The 21908-nt window shown below is 41.9% G+C and overlaps 2 protein-coding genes across 2 annotated transcripts in view; one reads left to right on the top strand and one right to left on the bottom strand.

Annotated features, from left to right (window-relative positions):
- LOC126191292 (PAX3- and PAX7-binding protein 1) overlaps positions 1-21908 on the top strand; it is a 172640-nt gene that overhangs the window by 69991 nt on the left and 80741 nt on the right. The gene's annotated exons all lie outside the window — the stretch shown is intronic.
- The window catches only part of LOC126191305 (uncharacterized), a 532110-nt gene continuing 514354 nt past the window's right edge, over positions 4153-21908 (bottom strand). The window contains exons 4-6 of the mRNA XM_049932137.1: positions 12508-12598; positions 5835-6108; positions 4153-5163 (exon numbers count right to left, since the gene is read on the bottom strand). Of these exons, the coding sequence (XP_049788094.1) occupies positions 4996-5163; positions 5835-6108; positions 12508-12598 (533 nt within the window). The 3' untranslated portion in view covers positions 4153-4995. The remainder of the gene's footprint in view (positions 5164-5834; positions 6109-12507; positions 12599-21908) is intronic.

Raw genomic sequence — 21908 nt, 5'->3', positions numbered from 1 at the left:
TCACTGATTCACACTATATCTAACTTTAACCTATCCATTTCCCTTTTTAAATTTGTTAACCTACCTGCCCAATTAAGGCGTCTGACATTCCACCCTCCAAGCCATAGAACACCTGTTTTGTTTCTCCTGGTAACAACATCCTCCTGAGTAGTCCCCACCTGGAGATCCAAATGGGGGACTATTTTACCTCCAGAATATTTTACCCAAGAGGACACTATTATCATCTAACCATTGAGTAGAACTGCATGCCCTTGGGAAGAATTATGGCTGCAGTTTCTCCTTGCTTTCAGCCATTCACAGTACCAGCACAGCAATGCTGTTTTGGTTAATGTTACAAGGCCAGTTCAATCAATCATCCAAACTATTGCCCCTGCAACTACTGAAAAGACTGCTGCTCCTCTTCAGGAATCATACATTTGTTTAGCCTCTTGACAGGTATCCCTCCATAGTGGTTGCACCTACAGTATGGCTGTCGGTATCATTGAGTCAAGCAAGCATCCCCACCAACAGCAGGATCCATGTTTCATGGGGAGGGGGTCTTATTCACAGTGAAGCCATACATCATCTCACAAATTTCTAAATATGTTTTCTCCTACAACATGGGCTACTATACAAAACGAGATGAGTAGGTAGTCATGTACAATGGAAAAAACATATCAAACTGAATGAAAAGCAGCTCCCTCAGTAAATGTAACAACAACGAAGTACAGTGTATTGCCCATTTCAGTTTTCCTGCCCCACCTTCTTAACCTCTGCCCCCAACCTCTCCTCACGGGTGTGCATGCCCACACACACACACACACACACACACACACACACACAAACTACATACAATTATTCTTTACTTTGCAGCAAAACAATTTATTTATATATCTTGTAACCAGTTTCCAGCTAATAATTCAGTAATAATAAATTCTAAAATTTTGTGGTTTCTTTTTTAAATACCATATTTGTCTCATGATTCTTGTCTCATATGATTCAACTGTTATCCTCTGCAACCCTTCCCAGTGTCTTTTCCTCTCTTTTGTTGTTGTGTCCAGATATGGGACCTCTCATTTGAATGATCTCGTCTTGATATAACCTGTTGAAGGCAAATTGCATATTGTGTGCAGTTGATAATATTTATTGTGAATATGTGTCCAGAGTTTAATTGTTTGACAACAGCCATGGTTTTTTTTCCCTCAAATTACGGTATTAGCTGAATTTATATATGAAGATCTCAAAACTGGGCATTATTTTAGTTACATATGCCAACTGTCTTATCTTGTATGATACTTGACCATGATGACACAACATTTGGGCAGGTTTTTAGACTTTTGTGCTCTGTTTAGTAGGCCAAAGGAATCACAGGTACAGAAAAAGGTAAAATAAATGAAATAGTAATTATGGCCAGATTAGAAAAATGCAATTGTCATAGTCAAATTCCCTGTTTGCCCTAATGATTCTGTACTCTTTTTCTCTCCATATAATCTCTTAATAGTTATTGTTGATGAATTTATTCTTAAAATTTGTTTCTGTGCATTGTGGCCTTAGCAGCCAGAGATGTATGTAAGTTGTGTTTTCGCATGTGCTTTTGTGTGTGTGTGTGTGTGTGTGTGTGTGTGTGTGTGTGTGTGTGTGTAAGCTCACTTTCTGACAACCTTTTTGTTGTTCATATCTGCGACACAGCATCTCTGCTGTATGCAATGCAGATGCTTTTCATTTCCCTTTCATTTTTGTTCATGAACATTAAAATTTTGTGGTTATCTAATATTTCTTATAGTATAGCTTCCCATAGAGTTTGAAAATCCTGTCTTTGCTGAGAATATTCACCTTCTATAAACCACAGGAGCCATTGAGTTATGTAGGTATATGTATCTATGTCATTGTAACAGTGTTTTTTTTGTTTTTATTGCTTTTGTTTACAGTGGAAAATCATATATGCATTGTTGTGTGTTGCAAGTCCAGTTGCACAAATAACATAACAAAATCAGTAACACACAGTTTATAATTCAAAGACAGCAGCAACACAGTCCCACATTTTTTCTGCGGAAGTATTTCTTTTGATGCACATTCACTCAAAAATGGGAAATGTCAGGTTTGTGATACTTAACTTCTTCAGTTATTCTGTTAGAAGGTACCACTGAGTGTAACTGAGCAACTTGCAAATTTTACCATTAAGCTATGATCATCTTCTTCCACCAGAATTTTCCGTCACCATATTTTCACTTCACAGCATGTGTTGTGTTGTCATCATCCCCCCCCCCCCCTCTCTCTCACACACACACACACACACACACACACACACACACACAAACATTTCCACAATATTTTGTGACCGAATTATTGTATTTAAGTCTGGATATCTTACAATAGATTCTATATACATGAACTTGTTTAGGAACTGATTACAAAGGACTGCAGTGTGATATTTTTTACACTTCTGCAGAAAATTACATTTAATACACTGTGGATTTCTAAAACAAGCTGGTGTTTCAGTTGATATTATGTCTCCATTCCTGATTGCAGTCATCATCATTGTTTATCATCTGCAATATTTCGAGGTTTTTGAGTATTCCTTCAATATAGAGAAAGGATACAAAATCACAGCAATAAATATTTTACGAAATGAATAAAAACTTCATATCAGCTTAATGAAACTGTTCAGTTATCTACCTGTAGTCATATCACACATACCACTACTTAGCACAGTACTAAAATCAGGGAACTTGTCTGCTGTTTGACATTGCAGTAGTTGAAATAAATTTCAGAAGCTGTAGGCCTGTAGAGAGCCAGTCATATGCTGTAGCTGAAAGCTAGTCACAGTACAAAATAATATTTAATCCCAGTCACTATCCACATGTCATGTGTAAAAGTATGTCATACCAGTGTTGTGGCTTTACATAAAGTGACTTTCCCCACTTACCTTTAGTTAATGATCTCATTAAAATGTAACTCTCACCTTCTTTACTAAACAAATGGATCCAAAATGAAATTTCTTTCCTACAGCATAGTTGAGGCAGGTTTCTTTTTTTTATCTGTGGTGTACTTTCTGTTTATTTCATTTATTGATCATGTGATAGCAGAGATGATTATTTGGTAAAAGAATGAAACAAAGTAAATTTGTATTTGACTTCTATAAATTTAAGATTATTTTTAATTTCTGTAGTTGGACACAGTAAGTAGTGTAGTGTACCCTGACTGACTGAATAAAGAGCAGTGGTTCACTCCAAGAAAAAAAAAAAAAGATACTTAACTGATGATATTTTCACATCATATGGTCATATGTCTCAGTTTGCCTTGGTAATTATAGTCAGGGTGGGGAGAGCACCATTTTGTAGCTATTATCTCTCTCATATGTATCATCACTGTTACAAAAAATGCATTGTTTCACATTCAATAAAATGTCCTCTAATTGCGCTAAAAGGGGAGGGCAAGAATACTGTTAAATTTGTAGTAAGATTTGTGGAAAAGAAATGTTTATTGAAATGTCATGTGGCACCCAGTGTTGTTATACTGTGTGTGGAGGTTTATTTCAAAACAAGTAGTTCTCTGTTGTGTCATGCTTAATGGGCTCTTCCATGGAGTGCTCAGTGTACAAGTCGAATTGAAAAATACCGTTTTCTTAATGTAACAGGCCAACTCAAGTAACTGGATTAATCTGCAGCACATTGTGGAGAATACCTATATTAGTACCCACTGGATATTATTTTCCAGGAAATGCAAACTGTTCTGCCATGTGATGGTCTGCAGCATTCTGTTAATTGAGAGGTGTACTGTAACACTACAAAACTTTGATCCATTTCAGCTCATGTGGCACAGCTGACAGCAGCAGCCTAGTTGCTGTATAACAATTCAAATATCCTTTGAACTGTCATACACTAAATGAAATGTTATGCTCATGACAGTGGTGTACTACATTAATCACCAAATGCATTGGAATGAATCTCAAAGTAAGACCTGAAACTTTTAATGGTCAGATTAAATATGGTTGTACTAGCCGTAAATCCATGTCCAAACACACATGCCCCTACTTAACTGTACTTTTTGCAAGAGTATCTGACTGATGAGGTGTTGAGGAAGGAGCATCAATTCATTTAACCCATGTTAGTTTTCTCTCCCAAGGTAATAAACAGCACAAATTGTTGAGGACTGGATATTATAAAACATATGTGCAATATTAACATTTTATTTATTCTCATTGATGGATGGAATGGTTGACATGAATGACTCAGATCATAAATTTCAAATGATGTTCAATATAGGACAGATCTAAATTTTAAAACTGGTGTATATACTGCCATAGAATACTGAACAAGTTCCATCTATTTGATAACATTTGCCATTCTTTATCACAAAACAGTTTTAGTTCACATTTTGACAGACACTGTCACCATGTCTATTTTAAATTAAAATTTAACTTAGTCTTAATATTTACAGTTTATTGACTATAATAACTTAGTGGTCAGTTGGCATGGGAAGAATGGATTCCTATTCTCCTTATCAGGGATTTGCAGCACTTTCAGCAAAGTTTAGAAAGGTACAATTGTCCCTGAGAGAAATCACAACTGACATTGCCATTAATTTCTAAAATGCAACAAGGCATTTAATAGAAAATATTTTGGAATTAAACAGCTATGAAATACTTCAGACAATAAATGCGACAATCTTGATTTACAAGTAAACACTTTCTGCAGTCCATTGTAATCAGGATAAACAAGCTCAATATGAGCTGACAGTCAATGATTTCCTGCCACACCAACTGAATATGCAGTTCACAGTTCAGACAAGTGGGCAGAATAATACTTTACAAACATATCACATATTTACAGTTTCATAATATCATGGTTTGAAAGGCCATACTGGTATGTAGTACAACAGACTCAACTGTCTTTTTGGTTTGACATTTGCACAGTATTTGAACATGACTAAAAAAAAGCTTCGTTCGCACTGAGATGCATACACAGCTAAGCGCCAGAAACCTGCACTTTGCAGTCCATTACATATCTAATAGTATTAATATACATAGATTTGTTTCAACTGGTCCCGAAGTTCTGCAGGTATTGTGTACACTTCATTGGCAGGTTTCCTCTTCACAAGGCGTCTCCATCTGCCTCTCAGGTTTTTCCTAAATCCTCTGCAGATTCCGGGTTGACCAGCAGGGAGGGTGTGTACGAGCGGGTCCTGTAAAATACAACATTAAACTTACATGAGTTTAAACATTGTGACGCACCCAATAATATAGAGTTTTTAACGCACCTATCAAAATGTAAACACTGAACGAAATTCTTGTGAAAATTTCTCGCCCCCATCGTTTCAAGTAAGAACGCATAAGCAGGTAATATAATTCTATATTGATTGTTACTTTGAAAACCTGTGTGTAGTATGTTACTTCAGAAACCTGATTGTATTTGTTTACATTTATCATGCGGTAATTCTATTCTATAATCCAAGCGAGCGTGAGTAGGCCAACAGCTGTTCGAGCGCATGCTTCACAAACTAATTGCACAGTACTTAATGAAACTATTCATTCCCTCATGGCAAAACACACTTTCAGATTTCATAACGTGGTAAACGTTACTTATAACGTAATTTTCTATCACACTGAATTCACATTGGCTATCCAGGTTACGAAAGCCATGTCAATAACACACTTTCACATCACTTATAACTGAACGATTCGTTTCTAAACTCCCACAATTGTCTTCACCAGTAAAACAATGCGACATGGAACACCCTGCTATGAATTCATTATACACAGCCGCCTCTGGCCAACAACATACGGTATTGCACCCATTCACGCTAACGCGGAAACATCATTGTTAAAGACTACGCTACAAAAACTGCATATCTACCTGGTTGTTGCTGTACAGCGAGTAGGGTGGTGGAAATTGCCACAGAAACTGCGGAGGGTAGACTGTTGTCGTTGCTGTGCTCCCAGGGCAGGCCTCGGGTGGCGGCAGGATGGTAGTTGTCACCTGGGCAGACACCGTAGCGACAGGTTGGCAGTTGAGGTGATTCACAGCTGTTATCTGCGTCGTCGTCGTTGTCGTCGTCGCTGCTGCTGCTGCGACGCCCACAGGATGCCGCGGCGGCGGGCTCTGGTTGTCATCTCTCTTCCGCAGTTTGCTGCGGGCCAGACGCAAGGTAGAAACGGATGAGTTTGGTCCAATCATCTTCTCGATTTTCTTCCCGGGCTTCAGGATGAAAGCTAGCAGCTTGCTGGCTAACGTGCTCTTTTGAGAAGGCGTCTTGGCGGTATTTAGAACCACGCGAAAGTGTAAACTGGCTGGCAGTGCCTAGCCTGTTTAGTTTATAATGAGACGAGACCGCGGGCGTCGAATCACTGGTGCATCTACAACTGTTGACGGTTCACACGACGAACAACGACCGAACAATAACAGCAGCACTTAAGACCCGACTTGGGCTGAGCCAACACTACAGCAAACACCGTACGGCGAGCTGCGGCGTGCGCTCACAACCGTTGAGCGAGGCCCATCTAAACTACTAGCACCGTCCCGCACTCGTTTTAAACCGGAGGTCTGACGTCACAGACACGTGCCTCTCATTGGCTGGCGGAGCGGTGGAGGGGGCGGCCAGCCTCTATCTAGCGAGACTGCGCAGAGGAAAAACAAGCGCAGCGGCGTCACTGGCGCAAGGGAAGTACGCGATTTCTTCTAAACTGACGAATAGAAAGGTTTTAATTTCGTATGTACAGACTTTCGAGGCTCCATAATCAGTTTTCTCGTGTCACCTCCAATTCTTCTTCATCCTGTGACTAGCAATGTTTCGTAATAATTTTTAACTTTCTAACCCAGTAATGATTTTTTGGTATTTATTTATGAAAGGTGTAAATGTTTACGCACATGTAAACTAGAACCTTACATAAAATCATCATTTTCAGTTAGTAAGAAAAGATGCAGAACCGCGTACATAGAACGAGATGTTACAGGTTGCCGTTGCTGTAGTGCGTACTACGTGTGAGTTGGAGTTCCGCACAGGTTAGACCTAGGATCTCTTGAGTGTATTTATCATGACTTTCCAAGTCTGTCAACGTACTGCGTATATGAGAAATTACAAGTTTCTTGATTCGAAATATTGGTATAATTATTGCGTGTCAGGCTGGAGGAAAGCTATCACATTCCATAGGCCTGTACTACATTGTAAAGTGTCTACTAGGCTTTTATCACACTGTGTAATATCTTTGTCAGATATCTTTTATAAAATTTATTTTATACATTCTTCGACGGTGTACTTTGAGTACTTTTATCACATCTTTTATCAAAATTTGTGTGTTCCTAGCTTTGACAGTGCAATAAGGATCATATGACCATCCCCAGAAAACCACAGTAACGTCGAAAATCGGCATTAAACTACTTATTTTATCTTGGTGCTGCTTTTAACTTTAGCTTCTAGCTTGTGTTAAGGCAGTTCTTGAACCCAACGTATACGTAAAACTTATAATAAATAACATCATCATCAGTCATTTGCACCTACTGCTGGATGAAGGACTGCTTGATTTGTAACGAAAATGCCACCTCCAGTGTTTCAGTTTGTCTGTCCACTGCAGTACTTCAAACGTACTGGAACATTTGTTTCTTAATTTTTTTTTAATATACGGAACTGATGGGATTCGAGTGTAGGGATGCGCTATATTTTCTGTTGAAGCATCTGTGAGAGGGTGCGTTTGGTATTAGCGCTCCGGGACCCCAACCATAGTTCCATCTCCGCGCGCGGTTGCCTTGTTGGTCCCAGGAGAGGCGATCTGGCCGCTCAGCCTTCGTATCAAGCAGTTCAAACGCATCGGCACGGCTGTAGCTTACATGGATGGTTGCATACGCGCAGTAATCGTGCCAGCACATTATTTCATGTCTTCCCCAGAGCATTTCTTTTTCCCTTTTTGATAGAGGTGAACAGTTGCGGTCTGAGTCCTACAACTGTCGCCGACCTCGCTAAGTAGTGTCGTCGAGCGAGTTTCACAGTATCGCGGGCAGGCGCCTCCTGATAGGCGCGCCGTCCAGCAGATAACGGTCGCAAACTGCCATGTCCGTACAGTACTGTGTTATGGATTGGACCTGGAAGTCGACCGGGTGGTAGAAATGTGGAAAAATCGCAGTATTATGAAGTACTGAAATTGGCAAATAATTTGCCGTTATTGCGTTTAAAACTTCTAGAGAACGGGAAATCCGAATTCTAGAGCAATCATTTAACACAAACAGCATTAATACTAAGTAGCCGCGGAAGGTGTAATTTAAAGGCTGGAGCTATTGTCAGTTTCTCGAGGACTGTTTTGTGATCGAAGACTGCAGATAACTCGTGTACCAAAAGTATCCGTAACACGTCTGGCGATTACAATCTACAAGGGCAGCGTTTACTGTTTTCTTTACCAGATAACGGCTATCGAAATATTGCCATTAAACTTGGCTCTTTTCAGTACCTATGAGCACCAGTATGACGCTTTCGTGGTAAATAAATCTTTACGACAGAGAAACCCTAGGACAAAACCCAAGTTCGGACAGCCTTCGAATGAGTGGTCTCCTTCATGCATCCGTTGACAGTTCAACATGTTACAGTTCTTCCTCCACATTATTACCTGTCGTCACATACCACTACTTTTGAGTCTTCCTTTCTGGTTTGTCCGCCTCAGTGTTTCTATTTTTAGGCATCGTAGGAGTGACAGCAGAAAGCGGTTCCATGAAAGCTAGGTTAGCGAACGACGGACTCTTCAGGAACGGCTTCCTCCGAATACGTAAAGAAGTTCCTATTGATCAAACAGCCTGTGTGCTGACATTGGACGCCAGTTCACTCTATAAAATTACTGGATATTACCAACTTGGTTACGATAGACGCAAGGTGTGTCTGGGAGCGGGCAGCGACGTCACAACAAGACTGGGGTACTTTTTCGTGCGTCGATGTGTACAAACATTGGGATCGTGGCGCAAATGTGTCCTATGTGTATCGGCGTCCGTTGCGCAGATGAAGAAACAGGCGTGTAAGTGGTGACGTAACAGGCGGCGGCGCCTTCGCCGAACTTGTGACGCCTGCGAGGTGTTCCCCGTGAGGCCCGCGGGAAACTTCCTGCCGGAGATATCGGTATGCACGCTCAGCGAGTCGCTCGCTACAATTCTCGGTCGGTAATTATGTCGAGGAGCTGTTGCTGCCGCTGCATGGAAATAGCGTTTTTAGTACTGTGTCAAAGTGTCGATCATCTCGTCTACTATCCGGAGTAAAAGGTGGGAACATCATGGGGAAACAAAAACATTTGTGAACTTTATCAACCAGTATACTGAGCAGCGCTGAGAAGATGCAAGCGTTGTGCTTCGGTAAGTTTACGATAGGATGGGTTTTGTTTTACGTTTCTGCATGTGTAGTACACAGTCTAAACACCCCAGGGCAATATGAAACTAAACTTTCTGTAAGACGCAGGCCAATGTGCTTTATCGTCGGCCTGAGGTGTCATTTGAGGGTCATCTGTTTCTCATAGCTGTCTCGCAGTCGACGAGACTGTCATTCAAAACCGGAGTCTGTACTTAACCTTCAAGCAGCTCTTCACATACCCTCAAGATGGTGAAAGAGCCCTCCCTGTTACAGTCTTTCCACCAGTTGAAAGTCATTGGAAATTACAGGGTCAGAACCTTGCAATGACCGTGCAACCACGTTGCAACAATCGTATTATCTCATACTCAATTAACTGGTGTTTTATTTGTCCCCAGAATATGTGAAAAGACGTTAGAGCCTGAAGAAATAAATGGGTGAAACAAATAATGTTGCTTCGGCAAAGTAGTAGTTGCACAGTGCCTCCGCGAACTTGTCGTCCACACATTTAGATGGTTTCTTTGCATATATTTTACTTTCAGCTACAGCAAATCAATGTGCGGTGCATTGCCGTACGTGGAGACTCTCGACAACTTCGAACTTTTGTGATGCTGTTTTTTGCTTCTCTTTGTGCAGTTAATCGTACAGTTTCATCTTTCTGCTCTGAACAATGACAGTACGCTTCTAAACGTATAAAATTTGCTGTACTTGCATTATCAGAATCTGTCACTACTATTCTTCGACCGTGCGTTTGCTGCAAGGCGTCTATCGATTGCCGTTTCTGCTTTTTAGTACGCTAGAATGTATTTATGAAGTGAGGTAATATTTTCAAGAAATGCTGCGGAGTGTCTTGAAAACTTAAAAGTGTATTGAACCGTACTTTTGAAGAGTTTGTCTGTGTTTCACAACAAAATCAAAGTTCGGTAACGAATTAATTGGAAAAAAGTGACAGATGTTGATTTACACGGCGTAGATGACAAGCTTCTTTGTGTGTGTGATGACGTTTCAGTGACTTACAGTGAGATAATTGGTTCGCAGTGGTAATCTTAAGACGCTTAGGGAGAATCTGTTAAATTGTTTTGAAGTTTCTTTTAAGCAGTGTCTTTTTGAAAGCGTTAAATTCTTTTATAAAGTTTTGGGACAGTTTAGTTATCAGTAAACTGGAGGCCAGATACGTAACTATTAAGGTTGGCAGAAGAGCAGTAGGCTCTTCTGGTTGCTGTGGCGACAGTCAAACGTACCCTCTGTACGGACGCGGGCAGAAGGTGCAGTGGCCGCTGTGTATTTGCGCTGGTGTCTGTCGGCGGGCGGAGCTGACTCAGGGGAGGGAGCTGTCTATTTCTGGCGAACCGATGCGAGCCGGGCACAGCGCAACTCGCAGACTAAGCTTTATGTAAAAATCGGGCACGTCGGAGAGGCCAGAGTTGTTAGCGGGTTCCTCTGCCGAGTCCGCATATCGACGCGTCAACGCCCTTGGTAGGCCTACATAATGTATGCGCTATCGTCACGTGCCCTGTCTAAAATTTTGCAGGAAGATGCATGCATACGTAATTAGTGCCCATCCCCCCTCCTCCTCCCACAACACACACACACACACACACACACACACACACACACACACACAAAGTGCACGTGTAAACCTATCGGCCAGCGTGGTCAAGGCTGTAGAAACCACCAGTTCTGTCCTTTTTCTCTTGACTAGGGACATTGCTGTGGTTGAGCAGGGTGAATTGGCGTTAATGTCAGCATACAGGCAATTTTACCGTGCGTTTCTTACTTACTTATTCGGAGGAAGTTGTGTGTGTAAGGTGTGTTCCCTAGCTTCCTATCGTGAACATAAGAGAAACTGTAATATTGTACCACAGAGCTCAACTACAGCCTTATTGTGATATCCCTGGACGCAGTTTGATCACTTACGGGCCTTGGGGTGCCTATATGAACCTAAGCGGAAATTAGTGCAGTTCATATTAGTCAAGCGTAAGGATAGGGAGACAGGGCAGATGAAAAATTGTAGTAAGGTGTAACGGGTCGATGATGGAAACCACTAATTCGCAGGACTTCCACGTACGTAAATTTGAGTTTTGGTCTAGAGTTTGGTCGCCATAAGAATTTATTCAGACCGAAAGAGTGATACGGGTTCTCTGAGACATTGTACAGAAAAAGCTTACTGGTAACGTTACGATAGCCGTTGTTTAATAAAAATCCTAATACTACATTCCCTCCTACAATAGCCAGAACTTTCCTGCGTGAGTACCGATGCACTTCCTAGTCATTCATTTACGCCTTTTTTAGTCTCTGTTGTTCATTCCGTAGAAGGAAAGAATATGAAATTATATTGAATTTTCTCATTGTGAGAGTACTGAAGGGTGATCTGTTTCAATTGTTAAAAACCATTTAAAAGCCATGATCGCAAAAAATATTTTTTATTTAAGACTACCGGTTTCAGACTCTTAGGTGTCATCTTCAGGACTTAAACATTGTTTTTAGTAAAATAAGTTTAAGGCCTGAAGACGACAGCTTGAATGGTTTTTAACTATGAAATTATATGAAATACTCCGGTGGTTCCTCCCCGACCGTCGCCCCGCCCCCTCTTTTCCAAGCACATACATTGTGTTTTATGAATTTTTGATGTTAAAAGTACAATAATCGCTTTCGTTTCTGTTTACTGCTGATTTATCAACACGGACGGTTAGTAGAAGATGATATGTTGGTAGACCCTTGCACCATAGGCAGTTAAGCATTAACTGCCACGAGAAACAACTTGAGTCCTCTGGAAATCTATCGGAAGCGCCTCACGTGTTTGGTTATGTCATTGCAAAACTCCTGTTTGGTTGGCTTTCGGAGTTTGTGTATGAATTTCGCATCTTCTGTGGGACGTCAATGGCGCTATCGTGAGCGTTTAATGTCAAGGGCGCGACGCCGCCCCGCCCCACTGGAAACGTATCTGGCGCCTATCGAGCACTGGTGACGGTGGAAATTAAGTAACGTATTTTGCATGTTTACCGAGTAACTAGGCACGAAAACAACTAAATTATACGGATAAGAAACTGATCGCCGAAGGATGGTTGATGGTTCTAAATCCGCGTAGCGTTTTTACGGAAGAGCGTTAGCCAGCAACTACAGAGCTGATCATCCATTTGCCCTGGAAAAGAATCGAGCGTACATCTAACTACTGATGTTCCGTTAGTATATATTGTCAGCTCCAGTACTCACCTGATGGTCAGAGCTAGCAGCACGATGATGAGTGCCACCAGGACCATGGCAATTAGCACACCACAGATCATGTACACAGTCTCGTTCGGATCTGTGAAACAGAAGAGAGGAAAGCGTAAATCAGTCACCGGTTTGGATATAAACTCTTTGCTGGCATGCTTAAAGGCTTAAGGTACATGTTTATAACAATTTTGGCATCTGAAAACAAAGGCAACTCTTTATAAAACTTAGTAGTGTCTTTTGCTGCTATCGTAGGGATTATTACCTTTGATGATACGTACTTCTTTTTGCAAGGTACGGTTTTAAACAACATCTTTTCTCTCTCCCGTTTTTTAAATTGTCTATTCGTTCCATTAAAACGTTTCGGACATTGATCTAACAGCTGGAGATTGCAGTAAGATGTCCATGCATCAGAAATAAACTGTTAGGGTCATAATACAACGTAGTACCATAAAGATCGAGACTTTAATACTATTTTAGTCACCGACTTGTAGTACATGTGCATGTATGTTGATCTCGAATAGGCAGAGGTATCGGGCACAGTCTCCTGTCACGTAAATTTCTATGAAAAGTATGCATCCGTAACAGTGTGTACTTCAAAAATGGCTCTGAGCACTATGGGACTTAACTTCTGAGGTCATCAGTCCCTTAGAACTTAGAACTACTTAAACCTAACTAACCTAAGGACATCACACACATCCATGCCCGAGGCAGGATTCGAACCTGCGACCCTAGCGGTCGCGCGGTCCCAGACTGTAGCGCCTAGAATCGCTCGGCCACACCCGGCCGGCTATGTGTACTTCGTCAGTACTGAGTGCTTCAGCCTGCGTTGTAATAAATATGGGAGATTTAATGTGAACCGTGTACCTTTCTCTTGACTTGTCGTCCAATCATTGTGTGATCTAATATTAAGTGAAAATTAACGAGACAGAATTTCGGAAGAGGAGTGTAAGTTCGCCGTTAGTGCAATGACTTTAGTAGAGCCATTAAACTGCATGAAGAACATAATCCAGGTAGTCTAGCATCATGAAGCCCGAAAGGGCTGCTTGCTGCATTTGCGGTCTCGCTAGCGGAGATGCCTCTAATGGCATCTGCTGATAATATCAGTACAGTTACTCGCAGGCTGGCTGCAAGGCATCGTAGGTGAAGGAGAGCAGAGCGTGGTCCAAACCAACTGAGCATCACAGTGCAGCGCATCCCGACTCAGTTGCAGGAAAGTTACACACACACACACACACACACACACACACACACACACACACACACACAACTTCTTCAGTATATACATACACTGAAGGAAGAGAAATGTGTAACTTTACTGCAACCCAGTCGGGACTTTGATACATAATCGTGTTGTTAGATGAAAAACGCGACAGTTTTTTGCGGTACACTGTGATGTTCACTTAGTTTGAAGAACTCCCTGCTGTCTTTCCCCTGCGATGCCTTGCAGCCAGCCTGCGAGTAACTGTACCGTTATTATCACTGGATGCCTTTAGAGCCATCCCCGCTAGCGCGACCGCAAATGTAGCAGCAGCCCCTTCGGGCTGCATGTTGCAAGACTACCTGGTCTCTGTCCCCTACGCAGCTTAATGGCTTTACTGAAGTCATTAAACTAACTGTGAACTTACAGTCCTCTTCCGAAATGCCTTCCCCTTATATCGTGAACCAGGGTCAATTTTCACCTAACAACACGCTACTGACGAAGTACACGACAGCCGCAGTGACACAGTTACAGATCTTCACATACAGGGTGTATCATAATTGCGTAAACCCATACAGTTAAAAGACACGATACTAGAAGTTAAAAAGTCTCAGTATACATAGGGCCGAAAATGCATACACTAAGAGCTACGAGCAATTTTTCATCTTAGGTATTGTGAAACAAATCTCTTCTACTGCACGTTCTTTGCTTTCCATATTTTGGGAAGAGGTAGTTTGGACCAAAATAAGAAAAAAAGTTTCCAGCAAACATGTGCTCTAAAACGCATACTTTAAAAATTACGAGCACTTGGTCATTAGAAGAGCTGTGTTTCAAAGGAGCAAAGATGAACAAGTGCTCATAGCTCTTAAGGAATGCATTTTAGACCACAAGCTTACTGGACTTCTTTTTCTTTCTTTGGTCCATACTACCAGTTCCCAAAATAGGGAGAGCAGAGAACTTGCACTAGAAGAGATTTGTTTCACAGTATCGAAGATGAAAAATTGCTCGTAGCCCTTAAGGTTGCATTTTCGGCCCTGTGTATACTGAGACTTTTTTGCTTCTAGTATCGTTTACTTTCAACTGTATGCGTTTACGTCATTAATTCTGATATACCCCATATAGTGCTTGTTGTGCTAAAAAGAGATTCCGGTACTGTGATCTACGGCGGATCTTGTTTTGAAATTTAGACGTCTTAAAACGTTAGTTTTTAATGCTCTTTTTGTCAGAGGTGTGGGCACGACATACCGGCGCGTACCGTCAGTGTAATATATATGAGAGAGAGAGAGAGAGAGAGAGAGAGAGAGAGAGAGAGAGAGAGAGAGAGAATATATGTAAAGCTCCTGCAAGGATTTTAAACAATAGTTAGTCGTTGCCGGACCGTATTACGAGTAAACTAAAGAAAATTACATAGGCATAGGTATTCGCGGCTGAAGTCCATTTCATAGACTTCAGCCGGCTGCGATGTTTTATCACATAACGACGCGATCCGACTGTTATAAGAATTTTGTGGAAATGAAGAAAATTACGTCCATCTTCCCTATTAAAATTAGACGAAGCGAGTTATTGGAAAGATTAAAGACACTGCAAGGAAAATGTTCTTATCTCCGACACACAATCCCGGTGTCCGTTGCCCGTGTCTTCAGTAAGCCACTTCAGACAAATGTTGGGTTTTGTTCCTTAAACGGGTTAAAACAGACCCCTGCTTCCAACTTTCCCCTAGTGAGCTGTTACTTTGTAACTGCTGCCCATCGACGAGACATGAAACTTCAGGCTCGTGTACCAACTTTCGTGCAGTCTTCAGTTTGGCGCGATATTGGTGAACTATCAGCGGTATACCGTGACCTGGTCGTCAGTTATCACGTAATGTATGCAGTCTCTGCCTGAAAAATACTTAAATACATTTTTTACGGAATGTAGGTCTGGCACGCCAGTTAGGAATTTTCCTATTTTGAAATCTGTAGACTTTGGGAGGTATTGAAGCCTGGAACCATGAGACAGTACGCTGGCAGGGAAGCAGTGCTTGTGAGGTAGACTGTATGAAGGTACATTAGATCCAATACAAGAGTTGCGGTGAGAGACGTTGCTGGAAGTGATGTCTCTAGGCGCGGCATTTAGAAGCAGATGGCGTTCAGTTGAGGGAAAAAAATGCTAGCCTAATTGTTTCCAAGAAAGACTGATGTAAACAATACACAAAGGGGACAGTAGTGTCGCGTGACTGCTAGCGGCGATGTTAGGGTCCTGGACGCCCCGACTCACGCATGGCCGAGTGGTTACAAAATGCGTTTTCCTGCGAACCGCATAGTGAAGAGCAGGACAAACACAGAAAAATCCCACTCAGAGTAAAACCGCTTCCTGTTTGTTGACGGCAAGACGAATAAGGTGACGTTTAGTGTTTCTCTTGTTTCTTTGTTGTTGTTTTTTTTTCAATAATATTTTTCTTCCAGGCGTTCAGATTTTCACCGTCTAAAACTTATTTCCTAATATATGATGTTATTTATCTGTGGATTTCATCACAAAGAGAGCAGTGTTGAAGAGAAAAAGGAACCCTTTGGCATTTCATTGCTTTAGTCTTATTTGCCAGTATCAGCTTAGATAAACTTAACTCTGCTGTAAAGTCCTGCGCTTAAGAACAGTTTGATAGTCACAGCTAAAGCTTTCACTGATGAGGCATGGATTTTTAAGTCGGAGCTCAATCGCTAATTCTGCTGTCTGTCACTGTCACTGTCTTTATCGAGGTCTTATGTAAATCACATTGACTGTCGTATATCAATATGTTGACATGATTAGGCCGAAGAAGAAATTCCCGGTGGCATAAGAGAGAGACCTAAAAGTATTAAAGTCTCATCTAGTCTCGGTAAACGATTACAGCAGTCGGAGAATTTTTCTAGTGCGAATGTGGGAATGCGGTTCCATAACTCGTCTGTGAGCCATATGTAACGCGCGACGAAGCACTATTTGTGCACTGCCTGGAATAGGAGTTAGGATGGATATCGGTAGTTTGTCCTGATCAGTGCACTTTTTGTTTTGCTTTATTCGAGGAGAGTTTCACACAAAGACGAAAGTGCAGTTGCTCTGACGTCCAGGCATCTTTCTGTAGTAAAATGTTTCTGATTAACAGCGAACTTGGACATCATGGTGTCATTATACAAATAATTAATGTGCTTGTGACGCGTCCAGCTATACAAGGTGTTTCCCAATTCATGTTACACATTCCTAGTAGCTGTAGAGCGGATTTAGTAGAACATGTATTACATAGGAACCTCTGTCCGAAAACGTTATCCAAGGGCGCTACGTAGCGTCAGAGTTGTAGGCACCGGCGCATGTAAATGTATATATACACAGGGTGAGTCAGGAGGAAAGGTACGTGTTTTGCCAGGTGGTAGCATTAGTGATTCTGAGAAGAAAAAAAAAACTGTTGTGGATATATGCCCTATTCCGAAAGGTTTCCGAGATAGAACACTTTTAATGTACATTTATATTTATTTTCTGTATTATTCATTGTCATTGTTTACAACATACCACAGTAATATAGAGGAAGTTGAGACGAACATTTTAATACAGGACGCTTGTGGTCTATCAAGTCGGAAAACTACCTCAAAGTGGCCTACAAAAAGCACATAAGCTACAGCGCACGCGCGTCGCGCGAGTTTTTCAATATTCTCGCGATCTCTCAGCGCAAACTGTTGTCCTAGACAAAAAATAAATAGGATCTTTTTTCGTAACAAATTTAGTTTAGTTTAATTGTGTACTGAGACACGTCTTAGTTGGAGTGTGCGGTTTTCAAGTTATTAAAGAAAAACGTACGAAAGGTATATTAAACGTGTTCTGTCTCGGAAACCATTCGCAATAGGGCCTATGTCCACATGAATTTTTTTTTTCAGAATCACTAATACTATCGCATATCAAAGCATCTACTTTTCCTCCTGACTCAGTCTTTATATACAGGGTGATTCCGTGATGATAAAACCTTCAGTCTTTATATACAGGGTGATTCCGTGATGATGATAAAACCTTCCAAGGGTGATACAGACGGATAAATGTATCCAAACGGTTTTCAGTTATAACTGTCGATTCGTTTGTTTCCGGTACAGGGACCCTTACCTCAGATTGATACATTTACCCTTCTCCATCATTCTTGAAAGCGTGTAACACCATAACGGAATCACCCTGTATACATATACATCATTTACGGCGCCGGCGCCTATAACTTTGAGTCTCTACAACCTCTAGAAATGTGTTAACATGAATTGCGAAACATCCTGTATATCTCTCTTTTTCTTTTTAGCGTTTCGGAATATTTCCAGTGGTGTTACTTTACGGAATGCCATCTCCGTACACGATCATTTATTGGCAGCATCTTATGAGATATTAACAGCTACCACACCATTTCCACAATGCGACGGCTTATCGTAAATCATTCTATAAATAACGAAGCAGACCTACTCAGGGTACCATTGTTGTCATAGGTTAAGTTTATAGATATACGTCTAAAAATGTAGCACATATAACTATAAATACAAGTTCCCGGACCAAACATTTTATTGAAGACTATCATAACTGGCTACAGTGTGGAAAGCTTAGAGAACCACTGACTTCGGTCCATTTGATAGGGTTTCTTAGAAATGGTCTCTTCGACAGGTGGTGAAAGACCGAGCAAAAATAAAGAGAACAAGCTACCTCTGTCGCATGAAATGATGTGACCAATTTGTCTGCGACGTGTCTGTTAAATAACCACTACATAGGCAGAGGTCCGCATTCATATATCCTGGTCCATTACCGACCTTCGACACGTCACTGCATGTATGCAGATGTGTGTGAGGAACGCAGAATGCTTGCTGCTGCATCGATTAGTGACTTGTCGGAGACAATTAGACTCCATCACAGTCAGTAAACGTTCACTCTTTCCTCTGATTTCCTCCGCTCTCTGGGAGAATTTTAGTGTCTTAAGATAATGTACAGCGCTTTAAATAGCTCCGGGAGACGGCAGTGTATTTAACAGATTTGCAACAGATAATGCTGTAAACACATACAGGCAATTGTCGCAGTCCAGCGGTGGACCACGCCGTTTGCAACTGCCTGTTAGCTGTATGTTGTTTACTGCGTCAAACTATTCCAGAGCAAGTGTTGCCGATGATAATCTAAAGTATAGTCAGAGCATGTATGTACGATAAGAGATTTGAGGTCTTCCTGATTAAGGGCCCGTCCTGGTCTATGTCCATATTCTTTCTGGCCACTTGCAAGTGCATTTTTTACGTAGCATTCGGTTACAAAGTGCAATGAAAATGGTATTTGAATCCTCGCGGTAAAGTCTGAAGTACGCATTGTCGATATGGAAGTGGCCCTACAGCTGCCGTATCTCCCGTGTGAAGTGTTTTGATTCGCTACTTCGTGATCGTTCGGAGAAGGGCTGGTTAGATAACGCTTATCCGCCGTTCTTGTAATACGTCATTACGAAAGCTGGAAAAGTTGAAAGAATGTCCAGGTATCTGTTTCAGGATGACGCACAGATAGCTGCACTCTTGAAATCATGTGAGTGCTGTCTTGAAAACTTGACGAAAGTGTGAACAAGCTCCGAATCTCGTTGAGTGTTATTAATTTCGGTGTTCGTTCTGCTTCCCAGAATTCCAATATACGGATACATCGTCGTTTCACAAGTGGAAATCGCACTCGCCGAGTGGCTTGGATCATCATCATGTGTTCACTAGTTTTCAAAATCGTCGTAAACGCAGGAAACTTACTTAATGCTGGAAACTGGGCTTAACTCTAACTTTGTTGTAATTTAAGAAACTTTTAGTGGGAATATGATTGAATAAATTGTGTTTTAAATGTCTTTCGACGGTCGTCTCCTTCCGCAGAGTAGCATAAGTAACAGATTGTAATCAAACGTAAGGCCAAACTGAGATAGAGGATCTACACCGTCATGCTCCCCCATGTATTTGTTGTCTTCCTTCTTTTGGTAGCACAGTAAAAGAGAAGTTCCATTGCTTTGTGGCGTTGCTGGAGACAAGTTTGTAAAAACTAATATGCCTCAATCTTCAGTCAGTTGTCTTAGGTACTTTCGGAAAAGCGACGGGCTCTGTCTTCTCTTCGTTTTTCAGTAGACATTAGAAGATAAGAGCAAGTATACGATTGTCCAGCTGGCATGATTTCCATTCATTGACAAACATTTATATTTAGCGGAGGCCTGTACGTCATAACTGTCCGTAGAGCGATAAGAATCTCAGAATCTGTCAATCTGATTTCAGAATAACAAAATCAATGCCTTTTAATAGCTGAATGTGAGAGGTCGAAGATATTCAAGTACCTTCGTCATTCGCAGAATACCTTGAGTGGAACATCCGTTGCCTTGCGAAACGTCGACAATACCTGAGCAGTTGGAAGCAGCTGAATGAGAGAGTATCATAACGTGTACTTTCTACAGATTCACTAAGTCACGTGCCTTACGTGTGTATGATAGCAATAGCATCTATTGATTCCACGAACTAATCTATCTGTTAGCAATGTCTTTCTTTTTGTTAGCAATGTCTTTCTTTTTGTTAGCAATGTCTTTCTTTTTGTTAGCAATGTCTTTCTTTTTGTTAGCAATGTCTTTCTTTTTGTTAGCAATGTCTTTCTTTTTGTTAGCAGTTTCTTTCTTCTCTCTCACCGCATGAGGATAGAAACATGAAGTAACGCCTATGAATAAAGTGTTGTACATTAGAGAGGAGGAAGGGGGGAGGCTTCAGATCCACACTTTGCTTGAGTTGAGCGTTAAATTAAAGGGACGAAAATTTGCCTTAGTCTGGCAGCTTTTAAAAGCGGCACTTGCAAGCTCGCCGACCGGTGTGGCCGAGTAGTTCTAGGCGCTTCAGTCTGGAACCGCGCGACCTCTACGGCTGCAGGTTCGAATCCTGCATCGGGCATCGATGTTTGTGATGTCCTTAGGTTAGTTAGGTTTAAGTAGTTCTAAGTTCTAGGGGACTGATGATCTCAGATTTTAAGTCCTCTAGTGATCAGAGCCATTTGAACCATTTGAGCTTGCAAGCTCTTAATGTGATGAGGGCGTCACATTATGAGCTGTCCAGCCTAGAGCAGACGGGGCCCTTGATAATGGCAGAAAATCGGTCCTGACCGGCTGCCACGGTATAAGGTCGTCTGGGGCGTTCGATAAGAGTGAAGCCTGTGAATGAGATTCTTGCCCGAGTACTAGAGTTTACATAACAGCCCACGCCGGCGGATGTGATAAAACTGAGGCCGGCGGGCGCTAACAGCAAGGCGTGTCGTCTTCTCGGGCGGAAATTGGGTAACACCGTTAATTACGGCAGCTTTGAAATGGAAATGAATTGTTTTGCTTTGTGGGCAACAGTTCGATTGTTGCATTAAATAAATACTCGAAATCTAATGCCTCACCTAACACTGATTTTGAACAATATTGAACGGAAAGGAAGTAGTGTAAGTTATGCTCACCGATGAGTATACGTACCGACGTTGTAAATTTTACTGACTGGCGTTAGCGACGAAATCTAGCAGGCAGGCGATCAAAAGTAGAGTGCAATATTAGGTGAAATATCATCACTCTGCCAGCGTCACTCCTGTTTCCTGTGGACTGTTTCGTTGCATCCCTTCTTCCGGCCACCGCTCTGCTCCGGTGGTTTCTTTTGCTGTGGCACCCCTTCGGAGCGCGGTATCTGCCCCGGGTTGCCGTGGAGACGCGCCGCCTCTGTGTGTGTGTGTGTGTGTGTGTGTGTGTGTGTGTGTGTGAGGTTTGGAGGTGGTCTGAAGGTGGCACCAAGGGCGCGAGCGGCCAGGGCCCGGAAATGCCGCCAGCACTCACAGGCTTTCCCCGGTTCGCCGCCGACAGCCGCGGCACGGCACACTTGGCGTTTGCCGTCTTCCTACAAGACACCGTACGTCCTGCGGCCTATGCTTTAGGCTTCCATATGTTTCTCTTAGTTGGGACTCTGACGAATTGTGGCGCTGGCCGTACAGCCTTGGCATCCGTCCTACTTTACCTCACACTACTTCACGTAACACACGTTAACCGTCGCTCCATTCGCGCTTTATCCCTACTGTGCGGCCACCTGTTGTGCAGACATACATGTGGCTCCAATGCCACTGCCATTGACGGATGACTTGGGCAGCCAGCTCAAAGGTAGAAAAGCGTATACGACAGTACTGTTCGAGCAACAAAATACAGCTTCTCTCACTCTTCTGTTTACAC

This window comes from Schistocerca cancellata, chromosome 1 (genome assembly GCF_023864275.1).
Source record: "Schistocerca cancellata isolate TAMUIC-IGC-003103 chromosome 1, iqSchCanc2.1, whole genome shotgun sequence".
NCBI classification, from domain to species: domain Eukaryota; kingdom Metazoa; phylum Arthropoda; class Insecta; order Orthoptera; family Acrididae; genus Schistocerca; species Schistocerca cancellata.
The sequence above is the reverse complement of the archived record's forward strand: the minus strand, read 5'-3'. Positions and strand labels throughout refer to the sequence as shown.